Source organism: Falco peregrinus, chromosome 5 (assembly GCF_023634155.1).
Source record: "Falco peregrinus isolate bFalPer1 chromosome 5, bFalPer1.pri, whole genome shotgun sequence".
Classification (NCBI taxonomy): Eukaryota; Metazoa; Chordata; class Aves; order Falconiformes; family Falconidae; genus Falco; species Falco peregrinus.
In genome coordinates, this window is record NC_073725.1 from 15,279,412 (window position 1) to 15,292,578 (window position 13,167).

At 40.7% G+C, this 13,167-nt stretch overlaps 2 protein-coding genes across 2 annotated transcripts in view; one reads left to right on the forward strand and one right to left on the reverse strand.

Moving 5' to 3' along the window:
• Positions 1-1,650: 1,650 nt before the first annotated feature.
• Positions 1,651-7,053, reverse strand: ASTE1 (asteroid homolog 1). The gene is given in 5 exon segments (XM_013303069.3): positions 1,651-2,123; positions 2,409-2,604; positions 3,513-3,723; positions 5,634-6,197; positions 6,199-7,053. Coding segments are annotated over 5 exon segments (2,016 nt in total). The 5' UTR covers positions 6,949-7,053; the 3' UTR covers positions 1,651-1,828.
• A 44-nt stretch (positions 7,054-7,097) lies between these two features.
• Positions 7,098-13,167, forward strand: part of NEK11 (NIMA related kinase 11) — an 83,916-nt gene continuing 77,846 nt past the window's right edge. The window contains 2 exon segments of the mRNA XM_055803698.1: positions 7,098-7,180; positions 10,853-11,105. Coding sequence (XP_055659673.1) covers positions 10,939-11,105 — 167 coding nt within the window. The 5' untranslated portion in view covers positions 7,098-7,180; positions 10,853-10,938.

Sequence of the window (13,167 nt, forward strand, 5' to 3'; positions counted from 1 at the left end):
TCAGCACTCCCAAAATTTCCAAAATGCCATGTGATCATAGTAGTGTTTTTATCTGAAAGTGGAGTACTTGAGTTTATCCCAGTCTTCTGAACTATCTAATTGAAGATACTGCTTTTCAGCAAGTCTCAAGAATTTGTTCTCCAGCAGTTTTTCAGTATGGGATTTAGAGTAAATTAAGATCTCTTTTTCTCACATCACTAACAAAGTGGAACCAACCATGCCTGTATTTAAGACTTACTTTAAATGTGACTTACTTAAATGTTCCTGATGGTTAAAAACCATAAGGGCTTGGTAAAATGAAATGTGGATTCATAATGGATCAGAGGATGATTTAGACTATTAAGAATTGAAGGTTTAGTTACTAAAATCAAGAACTGTAAAGTTGAAAAAGGCTAAATTTCCATAGCCATCTGATGGAAATGTGACTAGGAAGTTGCAAATAGAAGTGTAATGGTTGTGAAGCGCTAGTAATTTGCTGTATGCTTGAGTGTAGATGCCATCTGCTGACAGTTTTAAGTAGGTTTGTACTGGGAAAAAATTAAAATACTATCACACACTATCTCAAAAATATTTTCTCATTAATATAATACTTGTTGTAAGTCAGTTCTCGTTAACATATTATGGCAGTATCAAGACTCAGCTGTATGGTATCGGGCATCCTTCCTGTAAGTCACAAGACAGTTACTTCCACGTGGATAACTTCTGTTAGGGGAGCACAACCAGATCTGAAAACAACATACAGCGATGCAGGGATCGAGCTTGAATTTTGGTAAGTAATGGGCAAAACTTTTTAATGATTAAAGGTGGAAATAACGATTTTCCCGAATATAAGAAAAAGGTATATGAGTTCTTGAGGAGAACATCCAGAAATGTAGTAATTTCACATGAGGAACACGCTGGAAAACCAAGTTTTATTAAAAAAAGCACTTACGCATGTATTATAATTGACTAATTTTGCTGGAAGTTGCTAATACAAAGCACTGAGAAATACTGATGATGTAGGATTTTTTTAAAATTGTTGTTCTGTATTACCACATTGATAGTAAAGGTTTGTCAAGTAACTGTGTATATCAGGGCCAGTTAAAACAGGTCTGTAATTTTCATACAGCTATTAGAGAAGGAGGTTTACTTGAACAACAACAGTTAATGACAGAAGATTGTACACAGTTACACTGAATTAGCAAACCTATGGAAACTTGCTACGATGTGGTAGCTTTGAACAGGCATTTAAGCATTTAACTCTTACTTAAACATACCAAATGGGGCAGGGATAAGGGGACACAACACAGAACAGAAGCTGGTTTCTCCCTGGGTGTAGTTTAGTACCTCTAATGCTCCAAGCACACTGCCTCAGCTATTGCTGAGAAAAGTGCTCTCTCCCTGAAAGTATAAATACTTGTACCTGTAAAGAGTATTTTTTAAAAACTTGTCAATCTCCATTTTCATCTGATCTGTAAGATTGTCATCACTGTTCCTCAAACACAAACTTAAAAATCTGATTTTCTGGACATCAGAAGTTTTCAGGGAGATAGAGGAATAGCCAAATATAAATGTTCAGGAAAATAATTCCTCTAAAATAGTCCAGCTCTGAAAGGCTGAACAACTTTGCTCTCATTGTCCACCTTTAAAGAAAAACCAAAACACCACAACTTTTATACAGCACCTCCTTTATAAGAATGTTGTTAGAAAAAAGGAAATAAAATTCCCTGCAGCAAGAATTGCTGGTAAAGACTGAATCAGCTACTTATGTGATTCCCATACAGTCACGTATTTTAATACAATTTTTCTTCCATCTGCATGGCATTAAGTTATTCCAGAAATAATACTTTCACTCATCCACTCCAAGTGATGCAAACCTATTAACATTGCATAAATGCTGAGTTTCTGGTATAGCACACCTGATAGGCTTTTTTTTCTTATTAGATGCTTTCTTCTTTTTGCAGGACTCAGATTTTGTCTTGGTCATCTTCTGAAAGCAGTCTGGAGGTACAGCTGACTTCACTGTATTTAACAAAATCTGATAAAGCCAAGTCATTTTTTGAGAGAAACTGAACAGATTTTCCACTGCAGGTGCTGATTTAAGCTCTTGATACAGTCTGTGCACAAGGGTCCCACTGTAAAGCCTGCTCAAAGGAAGGAGAGAATCCTCACTTTGAATCATACCTCAGCAAGACAGGTACAGAAGCATGCTGCTTCATGAAAAAACATGTCTGACTACAGACAGCATCCAATAGTAGGTTCCTATGGGATACCTATTCTACTCAGTATTTTTTTTCCAATCAGTATCTTTAAAGACAGGAGTTCAAGTACAGTAAAATTGGCCAAAGGAGTTTGACACATATAAACCAACATGTGAACACATTCTATCACGGGCTTGTGTGGAGAGTGGATCTCTGGAACATCCTTACCTACTCAGGTCTGGCTCAGAGAGAGGAGTGCCAAGTAGCTGGTTGAGATACAGTCCCATCTGAAGACAGCACTGCCATTGGCAAAAACTGTGTGCAGCATCTAAATCAAAGTCTTTATTTTGCAATTTCTTTTCCTTCCATTTTAGAAATTCATTATATGCAATACTGTCAACTTCAGCATGTAAAACTGTGGGATCTAGGTTAGAAACAAAAAATGACATGCGAATAAATGTTCTGCTGTGAACAGCAGAAAAGGTATCTACAGTCTACAGGGTCTTCAAACTTCCAGTTCCATTTCAGGAAGCATTAGTAATGTTTTCAAATGTCTCAAGCTGAACTTTCAAGATGTAAAATTCTGTAAACATTCAAGTATGAATATCCACAAGAATATAAAATTGTGAAATCGGGAATTGTATTTGTTAGGTAATTTGCTACGCTATTCTGTGAACAGATCAGTTCTAAACAAGATTTCCATTCTACTCCCACCCACTTGGGATAGCAGGTGGCAACCATGAAAGTCCAGTTTCTATAAACTAGAACCTAAAGAAACTGTATAACCCTGGCAAACTTTATCTTTGTCATCAAATGAAGGACTGCTAGAGGAAATGCCACCATGACTGTAATAGGTAGAAATATTACTGAAACAATTTCCTGATAATTTAGTCCTTTCAAATTCTTGCAATGCACAGGCAGATAAGGGGTGCCAGTGCAACTCAGTTTTAAGTACAGATAATTCTAGAAAAACTCATGAGAAAAACATCAGAATGCATCAGTAACAGTTATTATATTTTGATGCATGAGTATGTTAACCTTATTAATTTTTATATCAAAATTAATCTTTTAATCCTAAAGTAAGCATTTATGAAGGCAAATCGATGTTTTACAAGATGTCAAAGTACTGTTTTAACTATATAAAATGTGTTAAATTGATGACTAGCACTGTTCCTCTGTACTAACAGAAAGGGTGTGATGCTTCAGGATATAGTGTATATCAGTGCTAATTCATCTGAATTTTGACAACTTGCCACAAACGAGGAAAAACTAATTATGGTATAGATTTTCATAGTAGCTGAACACTTAAAATTGTATTCTTTGGAGACCTACCTGGATCACTTGTTATCCTGTGCAGTTCTCCAGATACTATCATTAGGAGTAAAGCCTTTAATTGATGCAAATTAACTTTTGGTTCTGAACAACAAATCCAGTAACATGTTACAGCAACAGGGAGTTGTAAGTGACTGGGGATAGATTCTATGAAACTCATTTTCACTCCTAGAGTCTCCAGCAAAAGCATCTGACGGCATGACATGGGTACCTGAAAACAAATTAAATTGGAATGGAAAATAAAGGCAAGATTTTATTTGCTGTGAGCAGTTTCCAAAAGGCAAATAAGCTTGTGTTTAAACTAGCTACTACTTCAGGTTTTCAACAAAAAATTAAGTTTCGTCGATATTCTGAACAGGAAATATTTTTAAATGCTACTTAAGCTTTAAAAACTACATGGTTAAATGTTAGGTAGAAGGATAAAAGTAGTTTTTTCAATTGCCTGAGGTTAGATTTTAAGAGGCTTCGGAGTTGTCTTCAAATCAGGTGACTTCTACGTAAAACTTTACTTGGACAATCTTGTAACCATAATGCAGTAAAAGTACTTTAGTATGGCAAATATATATGAAAAAAACTTCATTTTGTGCCTCTTAGAAGTTACCTTTGCTTTGTGAAATGCAAGGGTGAGACCTGTTCTTGATGCGTTTAAAACACCCTTACCTGTAATCACAATGAAATCCTGTAGTCTTCACCTGCAACATATTAATTCCTAGTACATGTTCCCTGTTTGTTGTGCTATTTAACTTCTAAAAAGTGGTGTTATAAACCTGATCCACAACTTCATGCATGCAGCAGAATCACAACAGGCTTAGGACGGTTTTGCCTATTCTTAGGCAGACATCCCCACAGTAGAAGACAACCTGATACCAGTTTTGGCTAGAGCACTTTAAATGCAGAATAACCCTTCTTATAACCTTCTGCTGAACTGGCAATTCCCCTGCCTTTAGTATGAAAAGTTGTAATAGCAGAAGCTCAAATTCATTAAAGCAGCAGCATACATACCAAGGCTCAAGAAGTAAGTTGTTAATGTTTCTTAAAATCCCCAAACATGATTTTTCTAACTCTTAAGTCTTTGCACGTTACTCATTTAAAAGGCCTGTAACAATAACTTGTGTAAAATAACCCATATGTAGGCCTTCGGATCCATAGCTATCTATAGTGTTTAATGGTTGTAGTAGTGATAAGACTTCGTTCTTATATATGAAATAGCCACCAGCAAGTAATGAAAACACAGCAGCACAGCCCACACACAGAGACATGTTAACAGCCGATCTGAATGCCAGATGCATAGAGCATGTGGCTTAAATATGCAGTATTAAAAGACACAGATTCTATTTCCAAATGTTTCAGAAATTACTGCATACAAAACTTCAGGTTATGCAACCCGTGAATGGGAAATTACTTTCTGTTCACAGCAAAAGTTACAGTCTTAATCATTAGAATTTAAATACAGAATTGCTAATGGTGACTGGAACTAACCTAGTACAACATCCCTTTGATTACAAGCTGTTTTTCAGGTGCTGTTGCGTCTGGCAAGCAGCAGGGGTCCACGTTAGCAGGATGCATACTCGTGGCAGGTAAAATTGCTGGACAGCTGCAAGATTCATACATGAAATAACAGTAATTTTTAGCAAAGAAGCATGGGTCTGATTCCGTTTTAAAGCATTGCTCTGAAACATCCACAGCTTGATCAAATATAAATTAACTTTTGTAGTGGTAAACTATACTCGTCTAAATGTCAGGAAACTGAGTTCCTTCCTATAGTTACAAAAGCAAGTATTAGTGTAACAGAATTCATAGGTATGAGAAGGGCTTAGAATGGAAAATTTAGGCAATACTACATATACACACAGCCAACTTATTGTATAATTTGTCTTGGCCCACTTGGGGGTGGGGGGAGGCAGAAAGGGAAGAAGATAAAGGCATAATCTATGTAGCTTCTGAAATACCGCAGGCCAAGCTGTGGGTACCTAAAGCCCTGTAGGTACCCATGAAGTAGTTACTGAGGTGGCCTAGTTCAGGCATCACGTTAGGAACAACCAGTTGGCAAACACGACTCCCAAGTATTTTTTGTCATGTGTGAAACATTGTTAACTGTGACCTGTTGTAACAACCATTTACCTCCATTAACTTGTCCAAAGTAAAATGATCATCACTAAAATCTGTGGGTAGGCTTGCTGCTTGAACAAATGTTTTTTTAAGTGTCTTTTGGAGTCTGTCAAATTCACATACAACTGGCAGCTCGTTGGTCTGCTTACTTGGAGAAGCGGCTTTGGCATTTTGAGCTACTTTCAGAAGCAGTCCATAGATAACTTGTCGAATGGGCAAAGCTGTGCTGTGTGCGCTAGGTCTCTGCATGTTCTCCACCTGAACGTGGAGGAAGATACTTCTTAGGATCAGGGCATCGCTGATGAATGGGGCCAGCTTACCTTTTGCCAAAGCATCAAGTACCCACCGCGGTACGCCTGCTTTCTGGGCAGCTTCACATTCGTACTTTCCATTCTGGAAAAATTCCTCAAGCTTCACGTCAGACGGCATATAATCCTCCACTGAAGCGCACAGAAGCTCCCTTATTTCTTCTCTCTGGTGCTTCTTAAGGTATTTCAGCACACCGTCCACAGCCTCGGTGGGCTCAGCGAACTGCGACAGCCAGTGCAGAAGCCCCTGCAGGCGGAGGTGCTTCCCCCCCCCTTCCCGACGCGCAGCCCCTAGGCAAGCGCACTTTGCTGAAGAACCCCTCGAGCGCTGCCACATCGATGTAGTCGTTGCCGTTCATGACGGCAAAGAGCGGGAGCAGGCGTCTGTCCAGGGGTCCGAAGTGCCTGCAGAACTTCTCCACGGAAAAGCAGCGCGCGGGCACGTAGCAGCCCTGCGCCCCCTCTCCCGCGCACACGCTCTGCCACTGGAAGTGGTTGAGGGGGCAGTACCCGGCCGCCAGGTCGAAGACGCAGAAGTCGCTGTCGAGGGAGAGGACGGGGCAGCCCCAGCGGTTGGCCAGGCCGGCGATCTCCCGGTCGGCCTCGGCGAAGCACTGCAGGAAGGGTACGCCGAGCCGGCCTAGCGCCTGCACGAAGGCCTCCCGGGTCAGCAGCGGCACCAGGCAGCCGCCGTCGCCGCGGGAGAGGCCGTGAGCCGCCCGCAGCCGCTCGGTGGCGCGGCCCCGCAGCGTGGGCAGCTTCCTGTCGTCGGCGCCGCGCCCGCCGTCCAGCACCACGAAGGGGGCGACGCTGCAGGCCCGCAGGCTGCCGAAGAAATCGCGCACGGCCGCCGCGAAGAGGCCGTAATCGCCGCCACGGCGGAAGTCGACGGCGGAGGCGAAGCACAGCCGGTGGTAGAGGCTGCTCCCGTCGATGACCAGCTTGGTGTCCCTCACCCGCAGCTCGGTGAAGAACGCCCCGCGCTCCTCCACGAAGCCCGTCAGCCCCTGGATGCCCATGGCGGCGGCGGCCACCCACCTCCCCAGCAACAGCGCCACGCCGCCGGCAGCCGTGCTAGGAGCGACGGGCTGCGTGCTCCGATCAGGGCGCCTCTTCCTCTTCCCGCCCACCGGCTCTCAGTACGCGTGCGCGGCGTCTCCTAGCGACGGGGCCGCAAACACGGGCCCGGCCGACGGGCCGGGGCGGGCAGCCTAACCGCGCCGGCCGGGTTGGCTCCCGAGGCCGGGCGAGGTAGGAGGCTGGGGCCGCTCCCTCTTTTTGCCTCGGGCTGGCAGCGCCTAGCCTCAGGCCGTCCTGAGGGGAGCCGGAGGACCCTGAGGGACCGTAGCCCCGCCGTCCGGCGGCCATGGCGGCTGTCCGGGGGCCGGGCCCTGGAAGGGCAGGAAACTTGTGGGGGAGGTCGTGTACCTGGTGGCGAATCCTGAGGGGTTCTGGGGAGCACCGCCTTCCCCGGAGGGCTGAGGGAGGCGGAGTGGGGGAAGGCATGGCGCTCTCTCCCGTCTGTGTGGGGGTATCTGGTCGGGGAAGCGGGGACACTTCGTACCGGGGGTGGCGCAAAGGGGAAGGTGCGCGCGTGCCCCGGTCGCTCGGAGCGTGAGGGGATCGCGGCGCCCTGAGTGTGCGTCAGGGAGAAAATTAATTAGCCTCTCTGATAGTCCCAGCTATCAATTTGACCTTGTTTTACCATCATCTGCAATCAAGCTTCTTTGCTACCGACGCTACTAATAAAATCTTTTTAGTTATCCTTTCTCTGGGAGGAGTAAACTGAGCCAAGTGAGGTGATGTTACTTTAGACTTGGCTAGGTTTATAATGATGTTGCAGAAAATTATAATGGCACCAGCGTTCAGGAGTTGGGTTTTTTTAAAATGAAAGAAAAAACCGAATAAATATTTCCCCCCCCCAAAAAAAATAAAAAAAAATTATGACTAGCCTGAAGTCATTGGCAGGAAAAAAAATCAAGGTAGTAAATACCGAGGATATTTAGAGTTTAAATATAAAAACTCTGGAATTTGTGTTGCAAGGGGTGAGGGGCAACAAATATTTATGTAGCATAGGGGTTCTTAAGGAATAAAAAGAAAACCTGATAGAATTGGAAAATGGCCTTTATTGGCAAAGAAGGGTTTATCTTGAAGTCAGGAAGTGTTATCTCTTCGCTGTTGCTAAAGAAACCTGAAGATTATGTAAAGAAAACTAAACCCCATATATTTCTTACATAAGCAAAGGAAGGTCAGAGGAAGAAGTGGAGGTGCTGTGCATTTAGCATGTGTAGGTGGAACTATGAAACCCTAAACAACAACTTTGCTTTAGCTTGCAACAACAACAACAAAAAAAAAACAAACAGGAAGGAGATTGAACTCTAGCCAAGGAAGAAGGGAAAATAAAAAAAGTGATCCAGATGATGTAGTTGCATTAGTATGGCATCTGCAGTCCGCCAGACTCTGGAATGGGGTTTGGTCCAAGGCGGAAATGAAGAATGTTAACTGTTTACCAGAGTGCTACTGGATAGAGCATGCTGGGATTTTTGAGGAAAAGCGGATGGAAAGTTGATTTCTTTGAGTTATCTCTAGTTCTTCTGAACTTTATTGAAGCAACTGATGTACTGCTCTTTGGGAAATACCTGTTCAGTGGGAGAAAATGGATGTGGGTAAAAAAATACACCAAAGGTTAGGCTAAAGGTTTGAGTGAGGTAGGAGAGGCTGCCCCATTCATATGCTTCCCAAAGAATCAGACTTACGGTTGAGTCAGGCTCTAAAGTCTAATGACTCATAGGGTATTTCTTTCAAATGCAGTGGCTCAGCGATCTATGTCTCTGTGCCATTAAAATGTGCCTGTGACATCACAACGGCAGTCAACAACCCCTGCCTTAGAACACTGTTCAGCAGTATATATCAAAAGTATTTCCCAAAGTTATATGACAGTCATTACTATATACAGAGGGAAATTGAAACAGAGTAGAGGGTGAGAGGCAGGGCTGGAAATAAAGTACAGCCATTACACTCAATGGGCTACTTGATGTCAAGTGTGATATTGTGGTGTAAAGGATTGTAATATACTCCTAGGGCCTAAGTAAGTAAAAAAAATTGAAAGTGAGCAGTGTTAAGGGACAGTTCTCCAGAAAAAAGGAATAGATAGTTCATCAGTTTTTGTAAATGTAGTTATTTTTAAAGGTTACGTGTTTCAAAGCTATTCTGTTTTGGAGTTTATAAAGGCGTCTGTAAAAGAGCAAATTCCTAGGAGAATAGGATAGTAAATGAAAAATATTAAAAATACATAAACTTTTCCAGAACTGGCAAAGTAATATTTTTATAGAGTTAATCTTACTCCTCTCCCCTCCTCCTCAACATGATCCATTTTTGCCTTTTCAGACAAATTCAGAGTTACAGAAGAAGTAATCTTCTAGCTGACATTATTTGCTTAGCATTTGCATTTCAAAATTTTTGTCACTTGCTGTCTGAAAGGGAATACAGAAAGAATCTCAGGAGTGCTTTTGATTAGAAACATACAGGATTTGTATCATTGTTAAGATGGCTTGTAATAATTAAAATTTGGCTGTGTTTTTCATAATATAGTGACACTGCAATGTCAAGCTTCTTGATACAGTGTGATAGTAGCTCAGCAGATGAATATTAAAATAGGTTCTTGCACACACACTGTTGTAAGATGCAAATCTGTAATCTTCATTTAAGCTCTGCATTTGTTCGGAAGTGAAGACAGCAACTTGGACCCAGCAGTTAGCTTTTAAAATTAACCAATTTGTCTTTTCTCTTCCAAACCCACCCACCCCCACCCTATTTTGATGTACTTGCATTGACATTAAAATACTATGGTGAACAAACCCAGTGTGGGAGCACTGCACTGCAGCGGGCAGTGCTGATAGTAGTATTGGTCACGCTGAATGTGGGATCTTGCAACATCTGTATTTGTTCCAAAGGATCCTCAAGCACAAATCATGCAGGCAGTGTTTTATAGAGGCAAGGTAATGAAAGCAATATTGTTTTATTATGTGCAGTTGAACACCCTTTATCTTTGGGAATGAGGAAGTTTGCGTAAACAAAGCTATAGTAAACTCACGTTCAGTTATTGAAAACCATAGAAACACCAGAGATTTGCCTTTGCAGTCCCTATGTTTGCAGAATTAGGACTCTGTTAGACAAGAATTTCAAGTCAAAGCTAAATTGTTAGAAATGTGGCTCAAGCAAGTTATTACAGTGAAAAAAAATGAAGAACTTTTGGAAGAATTGGATTTTACTGGAAGTCTTGTAGACTTCTGGGTGGCCATGAAGCTCTGATTTGCAGAAGGTACTAGTAGTGAATCACACAGAAGCTGTAAGGTCAGCACTGAAACACATGGTGAAATCTGAGGGGCAAACGAAAGAGTAGAGATAACAGCTTTGCAGTTATTGATAGGAGTGAATTCAAACTACAGGTGGAGATTATGTCTACTCTATACAAAAGTCATGAAACTTGTATTCTGAAACACAGCTATTTCTGGTGCCAGGTACCAAGTTGGTTATAAAAACAGGTGGTGAGGAAGAGTGCTATATCTAGGGGAACTGCCAAGTAAAATACAGGTATTGGTGTCCTTGCAAAAAGCACTTGAACTTTTAAATAAATTAATGTATAAGCACCTGCATTTTATTTGCCCTGTGTTGTCATTTCAGTGAATTAAATTAAGGTCCATTTAGAGGAAGGCTGATTATGTCACATCTACATTATATGGAGTTTCTTTATCAAGTCTGCAACTTAGCAGACTAATCAACTTAGCAACTAATGATTCCACTTAATCTGTGTTTTGCTGCAAGCTGAGCACCATAGGCACTGCCATAGAATTAAATGGTCATTTCATAGGGACTTAATAGGGCTAATACATTGACAAATAATTTTTTTTTCTCTTTTAAAAGTGTTTCCTGTGGGTGTCCATGGAAGAGTAAAAGGATCCGGAAGCTGCATTTGAGAGAAATTTCTGTAGTTTCTGTTACACAGAGAAATGCTGAAATTTCAAGAAACTGATAAGCATGTCGCTGCCAGATTTAATTCTGTTTGCTCAGACACTACAATTGCATGACGATACACTATTTGGAGGAAACTTGGCGATGGAAGCTTTGGAAATGTGTATCTGGTTTCTGAAAGAAAAGCAAAACAAGGAGAAGAATTGTAAGTAAACCCTTCACATACTTGATATAAAAATGTCTGGAACATATTTCTTGTATTGTGGTTGTTTTCTTTGTATGTGTGTCTCATCTCTGATGTTAACATTGCAGCCTTAACTTTAGACACAGGATAGGAGCAGGTTTTATGCTGACTCAGCATTATGGCTGAATCTCTCCTGGAAAAGACCCTTGTATTTGCTCAGAACCAAGGTAAATTTTATCATTGTCCTGACAAGAAGCAGGACAAAGATATATGTTAGGTTTCACAAATTTGCTGCTGCTCTTTGTAGCAAAATTGTTTGTTAAAGGCTTAAAGCTTTATAATTTACAAGGTACCATTTAACAATTATGTCAATATATATGTGTGTAGTAGTATTGTGTAGTTTATTTTTGCAGTCTTTTCATAATGTGGTATTTCATAAATAAACTCAGTTCTTGAAGCTCTTTCTTCAGAACACTCTACTAAAGTGCTGGCATTTGTCTTCCATCCCATACTTACCCATCTTCATGAACATCATGTTTTTGTTTTACGTGTGGAAAAAAAAAATTAGACTAGAATCATTACTCTAATCAAGTCCAGCTACTGCAATATCTAGCTCTATAATGCTTCATTCAGTTACACGTGCTCATTAAAGCATGGAACATTGAAAGGGAGCGTGAAAATGTCAGAATTTGAGTGTATTTTAATGGACTTCTTTCTTCGCTTCTGATAATTTCTGATTTTTTTACTGTAGATAAGTTTTTTGATAACGCATAATTGGAAGTTTTCAGGAATCAATTCTGTGTCATTGTAAGGACACAGATTGTTGGAGGGGTCTCAAAAGAAACTGTTCTATGTTGGTGTTCTATTTTTTGATAATTCAGTTGTCTAAATGAAACCTGAGAAGGAATATTTACAGAAATTTCAGTAAACACCTTTCCATTTACTGTATGCCTAACTGAGAGCACTTTTTTTTCATTGTCAGCAAATCTCGATTATTTTATTATTTTTTTTAGCCTGCCTGAATTTGGACAGGTCTTGTCAGTTTGGTTGATAAACCTTTTAGGATTCTGAAGCCACAAAGACAAAAGAACACTTTCAGGGTGTTCACATTTCTGTATGTGAGTTTAAAGTTGAGTGCCTGGGAAATGCATTACTAGCTGGACTTGCTGTTGTGTTAGAACTGTGTTTGTCTATCAGTTTGAAACCAAGTGAAATTTAGATGTGAATATTTTTGGTTTTATCCCATAAAATTTGTGAGGCTTTTTGTTTAAAGTCTCAAACATCTAATCAGTGTGCTTTTCAGCCAGAAATACATCCTTTCTTTAAATATGGGGGTCTATTGGTCCGTATTGATGAGTACATTAATGAGCACTATATGATAAAAGAGTTTTTTCTGATTCATTTGTGCCTCACTCTTGCTATTTATGACAATGCATTCTTGGCAATATTGCTTCAATAAATGTGCAGCCAAGGCATAGTTATTTCACTTGTTTTCCTTCTGCGCCATTTACAGTTTCTCAGCTCCTTGGATTAGAGTTAGAGGCTACTATGCTTTTAGCTTTTTCCAGCGGGCTTGTAAGACTTCTGGATCTCTCTTGGCCTTAGGTATGGTTTTCTGCAATAATGTTCTTTAATGAAAGCTTTCATTAAAACCAGTAGAAAATATTTTTCATTTTCTTTTTAAGTTAAATAATTTATCATGCAAATAGGGTGGCAGGAACTACCAGACTTATAAAACCCTTCAGAATTCAGCTATTTTAAACTCATTCTTAGAATGTTAAAAGTATAGTGAAATGTGTGTCTTCACACATTTGCTGCTGTAGCACAAGCTGCCAAACAAGGAATGCGTGCTTTGCCCTTAAGTAGTTACTATATCTATTTTTTTCCTTAAGAATTTTTTTTCCGAATGTTAGTTCAGAGTGACTGTGTTTTGAACAAACATTCACTGCCTGCAGCATTGAATGCCTGTGTTTTGTTAGGGATGAGGCTGAGTATGTCCTCTGCCAGCTTCAGGACAGACGCTGAGTATCAAATGGCGGGTTATTTTTTTATCAATCTCTTTGTGACTACGACGATATTGAAC